Source organism: Ailuropoda melanoleuca, chromosome 13 (assembly GCF_002007445.2).
Source record: "Ailuropoda melanoleuca isolate Jingjing chromosome 13, ASM200744v2, whole genome shotgun sequence".
Lineage (NCBI taxonomy): Eukaryota > Metazoa > Chordata > Mammalia > Carnivora > Ursidae > Ailuropoda > Ailuropoda melanoleuca.
Genome location: NC_048230.1, coordinates 40,721,806 through 40,741,511, shown reverse-complemented (window position 1 = coordinate 40,741,511; position 19,706 = coordinate 40,721,806). Strand labels below are relative to the sequence as shown.

Below are 19,706 nucleotides of genomic sequence, written 5' to 3'. Positions count from 1 at the left end.
CCGGCGCGCATAGACAGACACGCTCCCTCCCTCCGGCGCGCTCTACCCCTCGCTCGCCAGCCCGCCCGCCCGCCGCGCACGCAGCCGGCCCCGGCTCCCCGCGCCCGGCGCCCCGCGCCCCGCCGCCGCCGAGCGAAGCCGGGCTGGGCTTGCAGCTGCTCATGGAGAAAGTGCCGGGCGAGATGGAGATTGAGCGCAGGGAACGGAGCGAGGAGCTGTCCGAGGCGGAGAGGAAGGCGGTGCAGGCTACGTGGGCCCGGCTCTATGCCAACTGCGAGGACGTGGGGGTGGCCATCCTGGTGAGGTAGGTGTCACTCCGGCCCGGCCGAGCCCGGGGGAGGGAGGGCGGCAGCGGCTCCGGGCAGGGGCGGGTTCGGCCCGGGTCCGAGCTCCGGCGCCACCTCTCCAGCTGAAATTGGGGCCGGGCCTGCCCGGGTGCAGGCAGTGTGGGGCGCCTTGGGGCGCGCGAAGCCCTGGCTGAGCCCGTCCTGGCTCTGGGCGTGGGGCTAGGAACTAAGAGCCAGATGCAGAAGGAGGGCACCTCGGTCCCCCTCCTCTCCCGGGCTTCAGAACTCCTGGCTCGGCCAGGCATGCCTTCCTCACCAGCGACCCCAACCACCCAACCCAACTGTCACAGTCACATTTCAATGTGTGTGCTTCAACTGGGGACTCTCCATTTTAAAGGCAGGAAAACTGAGGCTCAGCCAAGAAGGATGACAAAGAGGAGCAGACCCCTCTCCAGCTCAGCCCCTTTCTGTGTTCAAAGCCTCTTGGAAGGCTAGAGCCAGGGGCCAGAGAATAGAGGTCAGAAGGAGGAGGCCACTGGGGTCCGCTTTCCCAGCTGGTCCCTTCCTGCCCCTAGGGTGTGGGTGGGCAGGGAGCTCCCAGGTGAGGCACAGGTGAGTAGAGAAGCAAATGGTCCCTGGGGTTCAATGCCTGCTGAGCTGAGGAGGGAAAGGAATAAGTGTCAGGAGTCAGGGCTCCACCCTGGAACCAACACTTGAGGAGGAAAGGCCGTGTGTCTTGCGCTCAGGGGTTACTCGGGTCCCACGAGCCCCCAAAGTGACACTCTTTTACACATCTACATACTGGTGGACACATTCCGTTGCTCTATAGTTAATGTCCCCAACTCCCACAAGCTAGTAACTGCCTACAGCCACAGAATGATGCTCTCTTCCCACACACGCTGGTCCCTGGGGCCCCAGACCCACACTCACCCTCCACCCTCTGTCAGCGGCAGAGGAAGGCGGCCACATCTCCGGACAGAGCAGGGCAGCCTTATTCTTTGGAGATGGGGTAAGCCCTTGCTTGTGGAAGGGAGAGTTGAGTTGCACGCCTGTCTCCCAGTCCTGGCCCCCAGCTCTGGCTCCTCTGTCTCCCTGACTCTCTCTCCCTTCTGCCTCCCCCGAACCTGGGACCTACCCAGCTCCATATCGATATGCCCTGATGCCAACTTGGAAACAGATTTTGGAGGAAAAAGAGCAAGAAGCATTCTTGAGTTGAAGGAGGCTTCCTGAGGAAGGCAGCTCTTTGGGCAGCTCCGAGACGCAGAAACATCGCGGGGGGGGGGGCGATGGTGGGGAGGCTGAGAGGGGATTTCAGATCCTGAAGCCATCAGATATTCTGAGACACAGCCCTGCACGTGGGAGCACCCACACCAACACAGGTGGGTAGTGGAGTCCCATATGCACCCGACTGCAGTCCCGGAGGGCAGCTCGTGGCCGTGTGTGTCGGCACACTCGAGCCCACCAGGCCTCAGGATGCACCCCGGTGCGCACATGGGTCACCGAGAGGAAGGGAGGTGGAGTCCTTGGAGATTTGCTGTCCCGACACCCTGCCATTTGTCAGGGAGGACGTGGAGGAGATGTGTCCAAGATCCAGCTCCTGGGGTACCACCCAGCCTCCGCGGGAATGGGGGGTGCAGAGGAAGGAACTGAACACTAAGGCCAGGGCTGTTTCTGTCAGGATGTCAGGAGAGTCTGACATCTTGACAAGATCTTTCTCTCTGTGCCCCTGCAGTTCCCCATTCCTGACTCTTAGGGAAGCTGGGTTTGGGCGGGTGGCGGGGGCGGGGGGCATTTACCAATGTGCTCAGTGAGAGTTCCGTAATGAATCTGAGAAAGCCTGAGAGAGCAGGTAGGTCTGGCTTGCTGGTCAGCCCAGGCCACACTCCACCGGACCGACCTCTGTGTTGACGGGAGCCTAGGGCTGGCTCAGCTCCTCCCAGCCAGACCCAAGCCCCACCAGCCTCCCCTCCTGGGTCTCTTCCTGCTCCCTGCCCTCTGACCTGCAGGGTGGGGGAGGCTTGGTTAAAGGGAGGAAAGGGCAAGATTGACAAGCTTCTCCGGGGTCCCAAAGGCCTCTCCCCAGATCCTGTGCCCCTCCGTTCTGTCACACCCCCCTCCCCAACTTCACGCATATCCACAAGGACAGGCCCCAGTGAGAGCCTGAGACACTAGTCCTCTGGCCCATGGCTCCTGCGTCCTCTCTCCCTACTGGGCTAAGGCCAGTCCGTGCACTCTAACGCCCCCCCCCCCAGGAGTTCGCAGCCAGGAAGGTGGTGGCAGCAACTGGCAGAGGTGGTGGTGGTGGAGAAGCTGTCTTGTCTTCGTCTTCCTTTGGGTCTGAGCCAGACCCCACACCTGCACTCCAACCGAGAGGGAACACCCATGCTCCGGGGAGCCTCCCCTCCCGGTTGTAACTCTGCCTCCCCCCTCACACTCAGAGGAGCCTATTTCAGGCTCTGCTGGAAGCCCAGATGCCTCTGGGAGCTGAGAAACTCCCCAAGGCTGGCTGCCGAGGCTTTTCCTCGGCAGGCGGCACAGGCCCGGACCGGGAGCGTGGCGAGTGCCTGTGGAGTGAACGGGGACAGAGGCCAGGATGAAGGAGCAGAGCACGTGGACCCCAGACTCCCCCAGTGCAGCAGTGGGGCTCCGTGGGACTGTCACTCCTCCGGGCCATCGCCTGGCCCTGGGTGTTGGGGCAGGAGACTCAATGAGTCCCAGGCCCCCGTCTCCCTGGCATAGCAGTCTCTCCGAGGCAGGATGGGGGGCAGGGGAGAGTCCCTCCTTCCCGGCCCTGCCACCCGCTTCGCAGGGCAGCCTTGGGCATCGATTCCTAAAACAGAACATGGAGATAAAAATGGTACCAACCTCAGGAAGCTGTTGCAGGATTAATGAGACAATCTAGTAAGTGCTCAGTACGTCTTCCCTGTTAGCCCCTCATCAGTAAAGTGGATATAACGCCTGCTTTGTCGTAACAATTCAATGAAATAACAAGTGGAGATGTTTTGCACATGGCAACGCACCAGGCAAACAGCGATCATGGTATTTACGGCAATGTGAGATGCCCAAAGCTTAAGATGCTCATTTAAGTCCAGACCGGGTTCGTCACATTTGTCCTTCATACAGGGCCCCTCCAGAAAACCCCAATGTATTTTTGGACTCATTGCCTCGTTTGTCCTCACTGGTATATCTGTGAAGTACCGAGCTGGAGGAACCCCTCTCACACTTGTGCAGACAGGAGGTTGTGAAATGGTTTGCCCAAGGTCACCCTTGGTCTCCACATGGACCGTGTCCTGATCACTCCCCGGCCAGCAGCAGCTTTGCCGCCTGAAGGGATGGCCTGGGCCAGATGCTCTCTCTGCATCTGTTCCAGCTCTCTGGCCAAAGGGCTGGTTTGGCCCATTATCAGTTTTCTCTGATCACAAAGGGGGACACTTCAGACACCTGATAAAACAGGTTGTCCCAAGACGTTCCATACATGTTCTGAAGTTCTGATCGAATCTCTGCCTGCACCTCCCACAACGTCTAGCTCTGACTGGGAGAGGGAATGCAAAGGTCATGAACGTCATCCTGCAGACCACAGGGCCCTGGGCTGAGGCGGTGGGTCAGAGGATGTGTGAGAGCCAGGCACCGCCCTTGGGCTGTGGGACCCAGTCCAACAGGCAGAAAGGGAAGAAGCAGTCAAAGGTGGTGGGGGGAACCCCTAATGGCCTTAAGGGGAAAGCAGTCACCCCAGGCTGGCCTGGGCACTCAGGGGAGGCAAGTCCAACATGAGAAAGAGTGAGGAAGACATCCCACCCACTGCATGGAAAGAAAGGAAGGCTGGCCAGCCCAAGGAGTGTTTTACCAGCTAGAGGAAGGTGGCTGAGTTGGGACAGTTTGTAGGAAGCCTAGAATCCCTGCTTAAGGATTTTGACTTTATCCGGTAGGCAATGGGGAGCCACTGAATGTTTTTGAGGATGAGAGTGACCTAATGAAAGTGATATCTGGGGGGGGAGGGATTAGACAATCTCAGATCAACTGGAGAGGGGAGGAGAGAGCTAAAAAGACCTGGGGTCTGCCCCAGGATGTGCACAGGCTTCTTGGAGAAGCAAGATATGCAGATATGACGTAATGACGGAACCACACTAGGAGGGTAAGACCGGTCTGTAGCTCTAATTAAATCAGCCAATCAACACGTGCTACAGGCTGAGGAGGGAACAGACGGAGCCTGCAGGAGGACTGAGTCGCATTTCTTCCCTCCATGCACTGGGTGACCTGAGCTAGGTCACTCGGGCTTTACTTTGTAAAGAGAGCGCTAACTTGATGGCGATAAAGGCTGGCATTTACTGAGCGCCCCGTGTTCACACTGTGCTAAGGACCCCACCCGTGGTTTCTCAGTTCATCCTCACGGCAAGCTGGGAACAACCACGCCTATTGCGTGGATAAGGATACTGAGCCTCAGAAAAGCAGTCTCTTGCCCAAGGTCACACTGGCCCGAGATCCTAGAACTAGAGCTCCTACCCTCTCTGCTGGGACTGGAGCAGGGCTGGAAGGGTATGTAGGGTTTGGAAAGAAAGCCAGAGCAAGAAAGACAGAGGCCTGGGAGACAGAGCTGACAGTCGATGCAAGTGTGGTGGACGGAAATGGCCAGGACCTGGGTGGGGGGCTGCATGTAAGCCAGCTCGGCCAGAGGGAGGGTCTGTGTCTGAGGGACAGCTACACAAGGTGGTGAAAACACTTCTGGGTCCTGCCCCTCCTAATCCGCACCCCCATCAACCTGGCCACCTCCGGTGGGGCCACCGCAGCCCCTGCTGCAGCGCTCACCCGCCTCCCGCCAGGTTCTTCGTGAACTTCCCATCAGCCAAGCAGTACTTCAGCCAGTTCAAGCACATGACCGAGCCCCTGGAGATGGAGCGGAGCCCCCAGCTGCGGAAACACGCCTGCCGGGTCATGGGGGCCCTCAACACTGTGGTAGAAAACCTACACGACCCCGAGAAGGTATCCTCTGTGCTGGCCCTCGTGGGCAAAGCCCACGCCCTCAAGCATAAGGTGGAGCCCGTGTACTTCAAGGTACGTGGCTGGGTGGGCGTGGCCAGTCCACCACCGCCCTGCTGTGCTCTGGGAGCACTCCTGGGGCAACAGCGGTGACCACTGGACCGCCCAGCCTCTTCCCCCAGCGTGGCTGTGACAGGGAGGGGCGGCAGGATCGGGTGGGGGCTGGGTCTTGAAGGTGTCTGGTCCCCCAAGCTGCCAGGCTGTCATGTCGTGAATGATCCCCTTGGCCAAACTCTGGATAGAAGGGGTGCTGGGGGTCCTGGAGGTCTCGGGAGTGGGGCAGGGCACCCAGGCCCAGGAGTTTACTTTCCCTTCCTCCCTTTGCCCCCAGATCCTCTCTGGGGTGATTCTGGAGGTGATCGCCGAGGAATTTGCCAATGACTTCCCACCAGAGACGCAGAGAGCCTGGGCCAAGCTGCGTGGTCTCATCTACAGCCACGTGACTGCTGCCTACAAGGAAGTGGGCTGGGTACAGCAGGTCCCCAACGCCACCACGTGAGGAGGGGTGAGGGTGGGCCGGGCAGCCTCCCTGCCGTGTCCTCCCCTGCCCCCTGGTCTCTCACCTCTCCTGGGGCACAGGAGCTGAGTGCTGGGGCGGGAACACTTCCGGAGGCTGGGTCTGGGGTCTGACACATTGAAGAACAGGCACAATGGGAAAGGGCCGGGCCCCTACTACGGGCTGCTCAGAGCAGTGAGCCCCACACAAATTCTTCTAGAACAAGAGAGCACTCAGAGCCCCCCAAGCCCAAGGCCGCCCAGGGCAGAGAGGCTCTAAAAGGTTCCTGGCGGGAAGGCTAGCTCATTGGGCCCAGCGGCAGGCCAGGCTAAGTCCGGTCACTTCCTCCCCGGGTACCAATCACATGGGGCTGTTTTTCGTCTCATGCCGACCAGTGCTCCGTCCTGCCTCTGCCTCAGTAGCGCTGGAGCCAGGAGAATCACGAGGATGTGTGCACACAGACGCACATGCCCAAGCCCACGAGGGGCCTGCGTGGGTATCACTACCACACATGCCATCAGCGGTGTTTACTTCTAGACTCACCCTGGAGGCCAGGTTCCCAGTTCTGGGGTGAGGGCCGGGGAGATGGGCTCGAGGAGGGTGGCCAGCCTCAGTGACTCCAGCTCACTCGGAACAGGAGGGGAGGGCTGGCCCCCAGACATGGTGGCTGGGAACACTCCGGCCTGCCTGGGCCCCCAAGGGGCAGGCAGCTCTGGGAGCTCAATGGAGGGGCGGAGGCAGAGCCGGAGTAGGAAGGAGGGAGAGGAGCGTAGGCGGGAATGGGAAGCAGGGGTCAGCCAGCGGCTCAGGACACGCGTTGTAGAGAAACATTCCCAGCAGTTTCCCATGGAAAAGGCGCGTCTCCTCCCCGGGCTCCAAGCTGGCCCATGGAGCCTGCCGGACCTCCGCCTCGCAGGGCCTCCAGGCCCAGCTCTGGAGGAGGTCCCCTGAGGGCGACCTGGGGAGGCCGGGCCTCCTGACCTTTCTGCTGCTGACCACACCGGCCCAGCTTGCTCTGGCCCCCTTCCCCCACATCGGCACCACCCCAGGAGAATAGAAACCTCGGGAACTTCTGGTTACAGCCAGGCAGGGACTCCAGATGTGCACAGCTGGGCCCCTGCCTGCCCCAGATCCCCGGGGGGACAGGAAGCAGGCAGATCTTTACCTGCCAGAGGAGATGCTGGCAGAGCCGGGAGAGCTGCCGGAAGTGGACAGAAGGGCCAGGGAGGGTCAATGGGGGGAAGGGGCTTGCCCTCCCACACCTCTCCCCGGGCCAGCTCAGCTCTGGCTGCCAGAGATGAGTTTGTTTACAGCCAGGAGACAAGACTTCCTGCTTCTAGAGAAAAGGGCTTTTTTACAGGGGCCTAGAGGGACTGGAGAGGGAGCAGGAGAGAGAGCTGGCCAGCGCAAGTCCCAGTGAATCAGAAACACATGGACAGCGTTTCCCGACATGAAGCTCTGTCCCCTCCCCTGTCTTGCCCCAGCGGGACCCCTGGGACTTACATCTCACCAAATCCCAAACATTAAGAAGCCACCAGAATTTCAGTCTGCCCATTTGTGCTCCTGGTGGAGTGAATGGGTGGGATACAGTGGGGACTGGCTGCAGCCCTGCACCCATCTGGGCCTGGGCTCCTCGAATTTAGGTCTCCCCCCTGCCCATGGCCATGAAGTCATGGGGATTATCGCCTCGTCCCTTTGCACATTCGGGCCCCCACCCCAGTCTCCTGAGGGCACGGGTGTGGACCCCAAGAAGGCGTGCCTTCCTGGGCCCAGGGCCTATAGACCCAAACTACTGCCAAGGTCCAAATGGGTTCAGATGGTGGGAGGGCATTACAGAGCAGAGGTCTAGAAGGCCTCTGTCCGGCTTCTCTTATCAGGGAAGCAGTGGTGGGCCAGAGGCCACTGTTTATTGAACTGTCTCTGCTTAAGGGTGTGTGTGCATTTTTTTTTTTTTTTTGTGGGTGGGGAGTCGGGAGATTAGGGGGCATGGTGGTGAGTGCAAAGGGGCTGTGTGTGCAGAGAATGCCTATGGATCGCAAGAAGGGTACTCAGACAGGCCAACCAGAGAGGACACAGGTCTCAGAATTAATAGAAAAAAGAGCTGATGTTTGAAAGGTTCTTTGCAGTTTGTGAAATGCGTTCACACAGTTGATCGTACTCCATTCTCAGACCTTAGTCACATGTTGGAGAGAAAGATCTGGGGTTCAGGTGGGCCACCTGGTTTGTCTGAGTTCACACAGCAGGTTCCTAGCCAAAGGGGGCTAGAACTTGGGTCTAGTGGGCTGCTTCCAGCTGCAGCGGGCTGCGTCTCCTGGCAGATAGTGTCCTGCTTTGTTGTCGTCCCCGGACCACTCTCCCCTAACCCCCACGTTCCCTGGCCCCACTCCGTGCCCCTTGTAACCTCTTATCTCCATCTCCTATCTCATCCACAGCCCACCGGCCACGCTGCCCTCTTCGGGGCCATAGGACCCCCCTCTCTCCTCCCCCCTCCCAGGCAGCACCTTGAGCAGAAGGCCGAGTTCTGAAGACTCTCCTTGACGCTCCATTTCTGGGTGCCAAGGAAGCTGGAGGAATCCCTGACTCGTCTTCCCAGAAGGAGGCAGCCTCTGCTGTGGCCACAGTCCCCACTGGAGCCGCCAGGAGGCGACGCTGGCTGTCTGGATGCTGACCCCAGCTCAGTGGCCTGTGGGGGTGGGGACGCTTCCTCCTTGAAGAGCTGGGCCCACTCTTCTTAGCTTTTCTACTCTCTGTCAGAGACCTAGCTGGGCAGCTGGCAGGGGTCTGGGGCAGGTCTGAGTCTCTGCAGACATAAGCCAGCCCCGTTTCTATCTGCCCGACCAGCATGAGGGTCCCCCACATCACCTATCTAAAGCATCACGCACACTCATCTACCATATATACAGATATATTCTATATACAATCTCTATATAAAGTATATATATATATATACATACATACATATCTATACTGTGTATCTACGGGGCCCAGAGGCACATATGAAGCCTTGGTTTTGCCCATCTGTGTGTGGGGCAGGGAGGGGTCCTGGTCATGCTTCTGGGCAGAGGACAGAGTATTCTGGCAGGGATGGGGGTCCCACCTCAGCACAGAGAGAATCCACGCCTGTGGGCAGGGTGAGGGGTGACCCAAGGGCCTGGGTGGGCGGGGGGGGGTGACCCAATTTGCCGCCAGAGTTCAGCCCATTCTCTGACCAGCTCCACACATTCCTGCTTTCCACTTCTAAGTAAAAAGGACTTGGCTCCCCCCATCCCCCCCCCCAAAGGATGTGGCTGCCTGACTTGCTCTAGCATGGGCAAGGGCAGACAGAGGGGCCAGCAGTGTGGGATGGGAGGACTGCACTGGGGGAGGGGCCCTGGTACAGAAACCTCGAATGCCAGCCCCATCTGCCTTTGCTGCTAGGAGCCCAGCGGGAGTGGGGCTCCACACTGCTGTCAGTGATGACAGGCCAGATGCCTCCACCCCATCCTGGAGCTCTTCGGGCCGAGGGCCGATGGCCTTCCCTCCCTTGCCCCCTCCACCCCCCGCCCGGCTGCTAGTTGGCAGTCGGTCCTGTCCACCCATCTGGGTCAGAGTTGCTGGGGACCGCCCCCCATGTGTGCCCCTTGGTCACGTGTGCCATCCTCAAGGATGTCTGGCTAGTGTGGCTTCTGTGCCTGTGTCCCCTCCTGTCCCCTCCTCGTGCAGCCATGCGTGTAACTGCCTGTCCTTTTGTAGTTTCTGATGTTTGTAACCAGACCCAGCCGTGTCATTAAACAGACTCGCTCTTCCCGCATCTGCGCCACTCATTCTGTCTTTTCCTGCCAGCTGCCGCTCTCCTCTGCCTCCCATCCTTAGCTCAGGGCTCAAGCCTTTTCTTGAGAGCCACCCAAGGGCCCCCTCATCTGTGCCTCAGCAGTGGCTGGCTCCTCAGGGTTGGGGCTTACAACCAGAGTGGACGCCCTGGCCTGTTCACGCAGAAACACCGGGCTAGAGACTGGAAGCTGGAGACTGGACTCTGGGCTGGGGGGGCTGGGGGGGCAGGGAGGGTGTTCGTGCTTGTTTTTAAAAAGTCAAGGGGCTTTTAATCTTTTGGTCTGGAAATCTCCTCCCTGGGGAGGATAGGAAAGTGGGGGAGGAATCAGGGAGAGATGTTCAGGAAAATGGGCCCTGCTGGTCTGATGCTCCAGGGAGAGCGCCCAGGATTGTGCACCCACCTGCCAGACATGAGCACTGGGCATCCCACATGGTGGGGGGAGCAAAGTTCCCAGAAGTGCCTGGCCGAGGGTGTTTGAGAAAGGAAGTCTTCTTGTACCACCTGAAACCTCTAGCACCTTCCCTGAGCTCTCAGCTCCCAGACCCCCTTCCCAAGTCCCGGATCCCGGACCCCCCAGCCGCAGGCCAGCCTGCCCCGCCCCCACACACAGTGGAGGCCCTAGGCAGGAGCATCAACGTCCCAAGGAGGGACCAGGAGGTCACCACCCCTGGGTGGGCCGCAGGAGAAGCAGGAAGCAGCCTCCACCCTGGGGAGGACTCCGGGCTGCCTGGGAAGATTCAGTGGACGTGCGGGCAAAGTCTCGGCTCTCAGACCGTGAACTCCTCAGATGCCGGCTACACCTTCAGCTCCTGGGCCTGGCACAGCAGAGGTGCTCAAGAGAAGTCCAAAGAATATATGAATACCACTCATAGAAAGCAAGCCCAGCACCTGGGGCCAAGAGGGAGCTGCGTGAACGAGGCATAAGCGCAGAATGGAGAGGACAGCAATGGCACGGCCTTTCCACGGAGGCGGTGCTGCAGGATGGAGCGCTGGACTCTGGAGCCAGACTGCCTCCTAATGCTGTGTGACTTTGGGCAAGTCGTTTAGCCTTTCTGAGCTGCACGGTCACCTCTAATTTAAAATAGGAGCGAAAAATAATAAAATAAAATAGGAGTGAACAAGGCAGGTATCAGGAGGAGAGGAGGAGGTAAGCCAGCCACAGTACTGGGGACGTGGGCATGCTCCAGACAGGGTGACTTGACTGTCAGGCCATCGGAAGCAGCAAACGGAGGGAGGAAAAAGGGTGGGCTGGCCGAGACCAGTCTTGAGAGAGGAGGGGCAGAGATGGAAAGGGGAAGACAGTGAATGAAGGAGGGAAATGCAGGAAGCAAGGCAAAGGACAGGGAGATGGAAGGGGGTGGGGGAGGGGGCTGCCCCCATCCTAGCCTGGTGGCCCTGGGTGAGCTCAGGCTGGAGCCAGAGGGCTGGGGACTGCAGGAGCTGTGAGAGGAAAGGGGGCATCTGTAGGCGGGGTGGGAAGAGCCTCTGGGAAGAAAGACACCCCCCTTCAATTTAGCTGGCTTAATGGCAAAGGAGCCTCTCAAGCGGGCAAAACTGGAATCATTCTGGAATGTGGCCCTTGAGAAAGTTTATCTCTACTCCCCACCCTCCCGACAGGGGACACAGGCAATTAGTGACTCCCCCAGACCTGGGCTAGAGATGCTGCTGGGTGGGGATGGGGTGGGGGAGGGACAAGTCCGACCATGGCCAGCTGGACAGGGCCCATGCGTCCCCAGTGGGCTATCCCCAGGGTGGGGGAGCAAGATCTGGGCTTTTGTGCTCTACACTCAGGGATAGCCTTGTCGCTGAAGAGCTAAGCAACTGGGCCAGCTCCCCCTGGCTTGCTCGGGCTGTGAGTGATGGGGTGTCAGGAATGGGGGGTGCCTAGGCTGCGGCTCCTCCCCGGCCAAGCTGTCCGGGCCACGCAGCCCCACAGCGCCCCCTGCTGGCCCCTGGGCGGGACCCTCAATGGGAGGCTGAGGACCGTGCCAGCAGCCACCTTCCCTTCCTCCTTCCCTTACCTGTGGGCCCACCTTCCCTCCTCGTTTTCAAGGACGTATCCTGAGGCAAAAAGGGGAAATGTGAGCCCCCATACCTATTTATGAAGATATCCTCCCATATTCTGAACCAAGGAAGAAGTTAAGAGATGCTCTATTAAAAAACCAGACTATATATGAACACCATGCCCGGGTTGTTGGTTCCACTCTGTCAACACTTACAAACTCGCTCATTTCTGGCGGCTCCCGCTGTCCCTCAGCTTGTGCCATCACTCCAACCTCTGCCTCGTGGCCACACGGCCTTCTCCGTGTCGGCCTAAACCCAAGATGATCTCATCTCGAGATCTTGAACTCAATTACATCTGCAAAGGCCTTTCTCCAATGAGGCAGGTCCCCAGTGGACATGAATTTGGGGGCCTCCACTCAGCCTGCTACGCCTGTAAAGGGAGGAAGGAGCCACGGAACAAGCAGGGACCCACCGTAACCGTGCGCCCACAGCCTGCTTCTCCTCCTATCAATCGGACACTTGTGGGGCCTTGCTGGTCTGGCCGGGCCCTGCTCCAGGAATTGCCCATCCTGCGGGGAGGAGGAACTTGGTAATGAATGTGTGAACAGTGGGGTCATTTCAGACCAGTGAGGACAGCGTCTTGGGGGCAGGAGGGAGCACCTCTAGATGGACCTCAACTGTTCTCCTCCCACACCCTCGGAGATGCACCTCATAGCCCCATTTTATGACCCAAAAGCTGGGTGCAGTTAATGACTGGCCCACAGTCACAGGGCAAAGCAGGAACCCCAGGCTGACCCCAAGGTCTGAGCCCCCCGCCCCAACTCCTACCATCAGCAGAGAGATGCAGAGTGAAACACACAGAGCAGAAAAAAAAGGAGCCCTCACCCCTGGCCTGGCCTCCTAGCCACTCTCCTGCTTTCACAGTCTGTCTCTACCCAGCACCGGGCAGCGCTCTCTCCAATCTCGTCGGCCCCTGCACAGACCTTCCAATGGCCGCTAGGTCCCAGGTAGCCCTCTGGGGTCTAGAAGGCCCTAACTCTAAAAGGAGCAGCTGATCATGGGGGAGGTTAATGAAGTCCAGAAGGGAGCTGGGATCTGAGACTGGGGAGAGGTGGGAAGGCCCCACAGAGGTTCAGGGAGAGAGTGTGTCTGCAGACCTAATGTTCTGTTTCTCATTCCTGAACCGAGATCAGGGCTGATGCGGGGCCCGGGCGTTCCGATGGGGAGGAGTGGTGGGATCCAGGCTCTGCATTCACCTCTACATCCCCTCGGGCTGTAGAAAAGACTTTGGGGGGCGCCTGGGTGGCACAGCGGTTAAGCGTCCGTCTTCAGCTCAGGGCGTGATCCCGGTGTTGTGGGATCGAGCCCCGCATCAGGCTCCTCTGCTATGAGCCTGCTTCTTCCTCTCCCACTCCCCCTGCTTTGTGTTCCCTCTCTCGCTGGCTGTCTCTATCTCTGTCAAATAAATAAATAAAATCTTTAAAAAAAAAAAAAAAGACTTTGGGAGCCTGAGGAAGAAAAGTTCCTCTGAAGAGCTTTTGTGGGGCACCAGGGTGGCTCAGTCGGTGAAGCGTCTGCCTTCGGCTCAGGTCATGATGCCGGGGTCCAGGAATCGGGCCCCATATCAGTCTCCCTGCTTGGTGGGGATCCTGCTTTTCTCCTCCTTCTGCCCCTCACTCATGCTCTCTCTCGTCCTCTCTCAAAGAAATAAATAAAATCTTAAAAATAAAAAAAAGAACAGCTTTTTCGTTTCTCAGGACAGAGGGCGGGCAGCACTATTTCAGACTGGTGTCCAGAGACGCGTGCTGGTCCGGATTCCCCCTGCCTTACTGCGCGACCCCAGGCTAAGCCCCAGTTATGGCAGCCCAAGATGCGGCCAGGGGACCACTGGGGCCCACGGGCTCTCGAACTGTTCCTTTTTGTGCTGAGCCCAGAGTCTCCCCTGGGAGTTATTTCCAGGTGCCCCAAGGATCTGAAAGCCTAGAGGTGACTGGCACCCGCCCCCCAAGCGCAGCAGAGAAAGTGCCTGGGGAGCCCGAGACATCTTGTTGGTGGCAACAAGCAAGGAAGTTTTCAGAGATTAATAGCATCATGTAAAAAAGACCCAGGAACCAACTGGAAGGTATTTCCACTGGCCAAACTGAAGTAGGCTCTGTGCCCAGCATGGAGCCCAATGCAGACCTTGTGTTCACAACCCTGAGATCAAGACCTGAGCTGAAATCAAGAATACAACTGGCATTCTTCTGTAAAGAAGAGCTTTCCTTCCGCCAAAGTGGGGCTATTTGGTTACTTTGAAACACAGTTCCTACTGAAAAGACAGGACAGATGCTTGAGATTTTCCCTTTCTTCACCCTCCCCCTTTCTAAAAAGTAATGTCTACACCCAATGTGGGGCTTGAACTCACAACCCTGAGATCAAGAGTCACACGTTCTACCAACGGAGCCAGCCAGGCGCCCGCCACCAATTTTCAAAGAGATACTGGTTTAATAAATGCCCCTCTGGGGGTCCCAAGAGTTCCTCTGGTTTCTTCCATGTAAGTTTCTCAGGAGCACACGATTTTTCATGATTCCCGTGTATTTCAATCATCTACGATCATTTTTCTTTTCTTTTCTTTTTTTAAAAGATTTATTTATTTATTTGAGAGAGAGAGTGAGCATGATCAGAGGAAGGGGCAGAGAGAGAGGGAGAGAATCTCCAGGAGACTCAAGCGTGGAGTCTCAAGGCTCAATCCCATGACCCCAAGATCATGACTTTAGCCAAAATTGAGTCTGACACTCGACTGAGCCACCCAGGCACTCCTACAATCATTTTTCTTTTTGATGCTCAGACTGTTTCAGTTTGGACAGTGGGAGTCCCTTCCAGTTGGTTCCTGGGCACTTTTTACATGATGCTATTAATCTCTGAAAGTTTCCTTGCTTTCTGCCACAAACAAGATGTCTCGGGCTCCCCAGGCACTTTCTCTGCCCCAGACCCAGAGCCCACCGTTTCTCAGGGGAGCCCTGGTTCCTTCGGTGGTGCCTTCTATTTAGACACTGAGATCTGGACGCTAGGGGTCATCATAGTTGTAATTTGCCTTTTCTCCCAATTATTGGTGGGCTTGGGCATCAGGTATATTCACTGACCATTTTCACTTATACTTTGAATGATCTGTTCTTAGTCTTTATCCAATATTCCTCTTATGTTATAATTTTTTTAAGTTTTTTTTTTAAGATTTTATTTATTTATTGGAGAGAGAGAGAGTGCAGAGAGAGAGCAAGAGCACGAGAGGGGAGGAGGGGCACAGGGAGAAGCAGGCTCCCCAGTGAGCAGGGAGCCTGATGCGGGGCTCGATCCCAGGACACTTAACAGACTGAGCCACCCAGGTGCCCCTTGAAGATTTTATTTTTAAGTAATTTCTACACCCAATGTGGGGCTCGAACTCACAACCTGAGATCAAGCATCGCACGCTCCCCTGACTGAGCCAGCCGGGTGCCTCTCTTATTTTGTAATTTCAAAATTGATGGTTGGACCTCTTTTTTAGTTTCTGGATGTTGATCCTTCGTCAGTTACAACTACTGGAAGTCCTTTCTCCCATTTGCTTGGCTTCTCACTTTGTGGAGGGCATCTGTTATGGTACAGATGTCTACAGCTTTCATATCATCGGATCTGTCAATCTTTTTGTTTATGGCTTCTGGGTGGAGCTTCTAGGGTGGGGGGGGTCTTCCTAGGGAGGCCTCAGCTCCTCAAGGTTAACTAAATTGCCTGCGAAATTGTAACTCATCAAACAGCCAGTTAGGATGCCCCAGAGGAGGTGTGATAGTGGATCAAGAGCAGCAGGTGCAAGGAGCAGACTGCTGGGAGGGAAGCAGAGATTTCAAGGTCACCATGGGGAGAGGAGACAGCACCAGGAAGAGATGGAGCTGAAAAGCATCTTAGGGTCCCAAGAGCCTGACCACATCGGCCTCTGGACACTGGACGCCCCAGCGTTTCATCTGGGTGGTAGGCAGCTCTTAGGGTACCTGGGGTCTTGTAGCTCATGAGCACCCAAATAGAGGGTCTCTGGTGCCCCTTCCTGAGCATGACCTTCTTAAAGGAGGGCAGGATGGCAGAGCGAAGTTACATAGGCTTTTGCATCTTACTAATGCCGATAAGCCCTCTTAAGAGTGAGCCTGTGGCCTTCATGGCTGTGGTATTCAGGTGGGGCTGCCAGGTTTTCTGGTGAGAAAGCAGGTAGAGGGAGCAAAGATGAATCATGCCTTCTTCCCCAGGTTCCCTAGACCAGGTGGGGCTCGTTGGTGAAGTACCCCTTATCACCACTAGGTGGCGGCTCTGCACCGTCAATACCAGCTGCCAGGGCCCAACCAGATACTGGCTCCCTTCTCTCAAAAATCCCACAACTTCACCTGCTCAAGCTCTCTTTCTTGACTTTGCCCCACCCAGAGCCCGTGGGCGGGGAGGTGAACCCAGAACATAAATGGAGAGGACATCTGAGGTCCTGGGTCAGCCAAATTCTTGACAGAGGGGCTGACTTTCTTATCCCTCTTCTTCACTCAGGTCCCCAGCCTCTTTCCCTTACCTCTGACCTGGAGCTTTGCAGTCGCCTCTTCCCTAGCCGGGCTACCTTTGCCAAACCTGTCTGTCCGAAGCACAGACAGAATGATGCTTCCGAAATACGGGTATGGTCCACGATGGCTGGCAAGAACATGGGCCTTGGGCGCAGTAACCAGCTCTGCTCTCCAGCAGCTGTGTGGCCTTGGGCACAGCCCTAAACCTCTCTGAACCTTGACAAGAAAGTCAGCATCTCTTCATTCAATAGAGCTTCAATATGTGTTCTAAATTTCTTTGAATCTCAGCTAATAAAGAGACCCCTAATATTTTATTCCCCTGGACAAACAGAGGGACATCCTTCAAAGGTATATTATCAGAACCTTTTTGAGTTTGCTAACTTATGACTTCAGATCCCTTTGCCCTTTTCTTCTGGGGGTCACAATGTCTCACCTTCTTGATCTGAATGTCGTGACGGGGTCTCGGGATTGCTCAGACATGAAAGAAAGCCTATCATTCTCCTGTGTTGGGAAGCCGGTCGTGGTTGCTCTCGTCCCCAGCCTTCCTGCAAAGCAGTGCTTACAAAGGACAAAGGGTTCTCATTTTAAAACTCTGAGCGTGTGGTCTTTATTCCACAAAGCCTGTTTCCTCATCTATAAAGCTTGGCTTGCCTACCCTACAGGATTGCGGTCAAGATTAAAAATGCAACCATGTTTATGAAAGCACTTTTCAAAGAGTAAAATATTAGATGCAATTTTCCAGTTTAAAAATACTCTACTGCTTACGGAATAAAAACACCTCTCCTGACCTAGCAGAGCCTCCAGCACACGCCTCCTGCCTCCCCACACTTGTTGCCCATCAGCCTCCCAGCATGTCCTGGGATGCAGCCAAACCAGGGGCCAGAAGCTCCTGACCATAACCAGGGATTCCTCACTCCTGTGTCTTTGTTCTTGCCCTTCCCACCAGCAATTCCTCATCCCTTTCCTCATCCCTCCCTGTCAAGACCCTCCTGACACCTTTAGGCTAATTTTGTTTAAAGATTTTATTTATTTATTCGAGAGAGCAAGAAAGAGGGAGCGCGGGGGTGGGGAGCTGCACACTCCTCGCTGAGCAGGAAGCCTGATGTGGGGCTCGATCCCAGGACCCTGGGATCATAACCTGAGCCGAAGGCAGACGCTTCCCCTACTGAGCCACCCAGGCACCCCCCCCCAATTAGACTAATTTTAGAAAAGGTTTAGACTGTGTTTTCTGTAAGTGATAAAAGTAATACACGCACATGGTATGAAATGAAAAGCAAGTGTCTGACCTGCTCCTCTCCACTACCCTCCCATGCAGGGTCACCCCACACATGCACTTCCAGAATGTTTGTGGATCTACCAGAAAACACATGGAGGTTCTCATTAAACGCAGGTAAATGGAGTTATGTTACACATGCACCTTTGTTCTTTTCACTTCACGTATCCCGGATGTATTCCGCATCAGCACACAAGGTTGCCTAACTGCTTTTAACAACTGTGTAACATGACAGCAAACTCTACCCCGGTCTGTTTGACGCCCTTCCACCCTCCGGTGGCGCAGGGGTCTGGAGCTGCCGCCAAGGCCACGATCAGCATCCCTGCACCTTCATCGCTGGGCAGTGTGCTGTGTTCCTGGGGGACACATCCCTGACGTCCATCACCACCCTGAGTCCCTCTCCTCCTGGGGGCTCCTACAGTTTTCCTTGGAATGCCAGGGCTGACCCCATGGCTCAGGTTTCTGGAGCATTTGCTGGAGTTAAAGTCAGATTGTGACTTGGCTCAAACCCCAGCTGCTCCACTTCATCTCCCGCTGCCTCGGTCTTCCCATCCCTAAACTGGAGATGATCATAGAGGTACCGCAGCTGAGTTGTCACAAGAGTTGAGATAACACATTACAGCCCTTCCATCAGGCTGCCCTCATCCTTCCTATAGCCGCTGTGTACTTCCACCTCCACACTGAGCCCCAGCTCTTTGCACACAGGCCCTGGTATTGTTCCTCTCTGTGCCCACAGCCCCCAGGGATGTGGTGGGTGCACAATAAATGGTCCTTGCATTTGCTCCTGGGGAGCAACCCTCCAGCTTTGGCCCTTTCCCCACCCCCAAATCCTGGGGGATGGGGAGGAGGGATTCCTTCCTCTGGATAATCCCCAGAGTCAGGAGCCCCTCCTCCTCTTTTCACTTCTTAACCTCCCACCCCCATTTCACTTAGGAGCTCTGTAAGGGGCCAGGGTCTTGGCCATCCCCTGAGACCAACAGGACTGCCTGATTCTGGTCCCGCAGGTCCAGACCCCTCCCCCCAAGCAGAGTCTCCCTTCAAACTCTGCTCCTCCAGGCAAAGGTGGAAGGGCAAGATAAGAGCCTCCAGGGCTGAGAAAGGGGCACGCAGACCTTGGAGTTCCTCCCAGCGGCACTGGCCACAGTTTTGTCTAGGCTGAAGGGGGAGGCCAAGCCAAGTCCTCTTCCTCCTGAGGAGGAAGAAGAGTCCACCTGGGGAGGGAGACTTGGGCCGAGGGACCGGCCGGGAGGGCAGAAGGATGGAGTGGCCCAGTGCCAGCAGGAGTTAGCCGGCACACCACACTGGGCACCCACCCAGTCCACACCCAGTCCACACCCAGCCCGCACCCACCCTGGAGGGAATTGGGCGGGTCCTGTCAATGCCTTTAGGAGGGGGGAGATTCACCAATTTTGGCCCTGGCCACTGTGCTGTTGCAGGTAGGACCCCACAAGTATGGGTGCCTGAGGGGCGAGGGATAGCAACCCCAGGGGAGCCGCTGAGCTAGGGAGAGGCTGGACCACAGGGAGATCAAGAATCAGAGGCCAGCTTCTCTGGGCTGAGAGGGAGTAGAAATTGGCTCAGAACTGATGAGAAATGGGGTCCTAGTGTGACAATAGGAAAAGTAGTCCCAACAGTAACCATAGCAGCTGTCAGCAGCTGTTAGCACATGCCAGGTGCCCCCCAGGGGCTGCTTACAAGAGGCAGGGCTGATAGTGATGCCCATTTACAGACGAGGAAGCAAGGCTGAGGGAGGTTGCAGGATTTGTCCAAGGCCACACAGATAGCAGGCGGCAGGGTCAGGATCTGAGCTTAGGGCCTTGGGCTGTCGGCCCCCACCCTTATGATAATAACCCCACTAGTTAACACTTGGTGGTGCAGCGTTTCACAGGTTCTGTTCGCTGCATCCTCACTGCCAACCACGTGAGAAGCCCAGGCAGGCTTTGCAACTTTGCAAATTAAGAACAGGTTCAGAGGGGCCAGGGCCAGGGCCTGGGCTGAGGCCCCGTGTCCTGGAGGCGGGCCCCACCGAATCTCCAGATCCTGAGCGCTTTCCTCTCCTGCTACAGGCGCCCGTGTGAGCCGAGGCTCTGCCCCATCAAGAAGGTTGTGTGTCGCCGGGCCAGAAACAACGTGAGTTTTCACTGGGTGGCCCTAAAGGAGATGGCCGTGACTCCTCCAGAGACCCCGGCCACCCACGCAGGCACCCAGCGCGGGCTTCTCCCAGGTACCCGCACTCCTGCCCCGGGCGGCGGGGGGG

The 19,706-nt window shown here is 56.9% G+C and overlaps 2 protein-coding genes across 3 annotated transcripts in view; both read left to right on the top strand.

Moving 5' to 3' along the window:
• The first annotated feature begins 7 nt into the window (after positions 1-7).
• CYGB (cytoglobin) lies at positions 8-9,607 on the top strand. 2 transcript variants are annotated; one of them, XM_034639880.1, is made up of 4 exons: positions 8-304; positions 5,105-5,336; positions 5,653-5,826; positions 8,250-9,607. In XM_034639880.1, the coding sequence occupies exons 1-3, from the start codon at positions 162-164 to the stop codon at positions 5,818-5,820; spliced, it is 543 nt and encodes a 180-aa protein (XP_034495771.1). In that variant the 5' UTR covers positions 8-161; the 3' UTR covers positions 5,821-5,826; positions 8,250-9,607. The 2 variants fall into 2 exon arrangements, with proteins under 2 accessions (XP_034495771.1, XP_002919913.1); XM_002919867.4 differs by having other exon boundaries at positions 10-304; positions 5,653-5,816.
• Positions 9,608-19,541: 9,934 nt separating this feature from the next.
• RHBDF2 (rhomboid 5 homolog 2) overlaps positions 19,542-19,706 on the top strand; it is a 24,713-nt gene continuing 24,548 nt past the window's right edge. Inside the window, exon 1 of the mRNA XM_034639874.1 lies at positions 19,542-19,673. The gene's annotated coding sequence lies outside the window, so the exon portion shown is untranslated. The remainder of the gene's footprint in view (positions 19,674-19,706) is intronic.

Coding starts and splice junctions, on each gene's coding strand:
- CYGB (XM_002919867.4), top strand. CDS start 162: ATGGAGAAAGTGCCGGGCGAGATGGAGATTGAGCGCAGGGAACGGAGC. Junction 5,337..5,652: donor TGGAGCCCGTGTACTTCAAG/GTACGTGGCTGG, acceptor CTTTGCCCCCAG/ATCCTCTCTGGGGTGATTCT. Junction 5,817..8,249: donor CAGGTCCCCAACGCCACCAC/GTGAGGAGGGGT, acceptor TCTCATCCACAG/CCCACCGGCCACGCTGCCCT.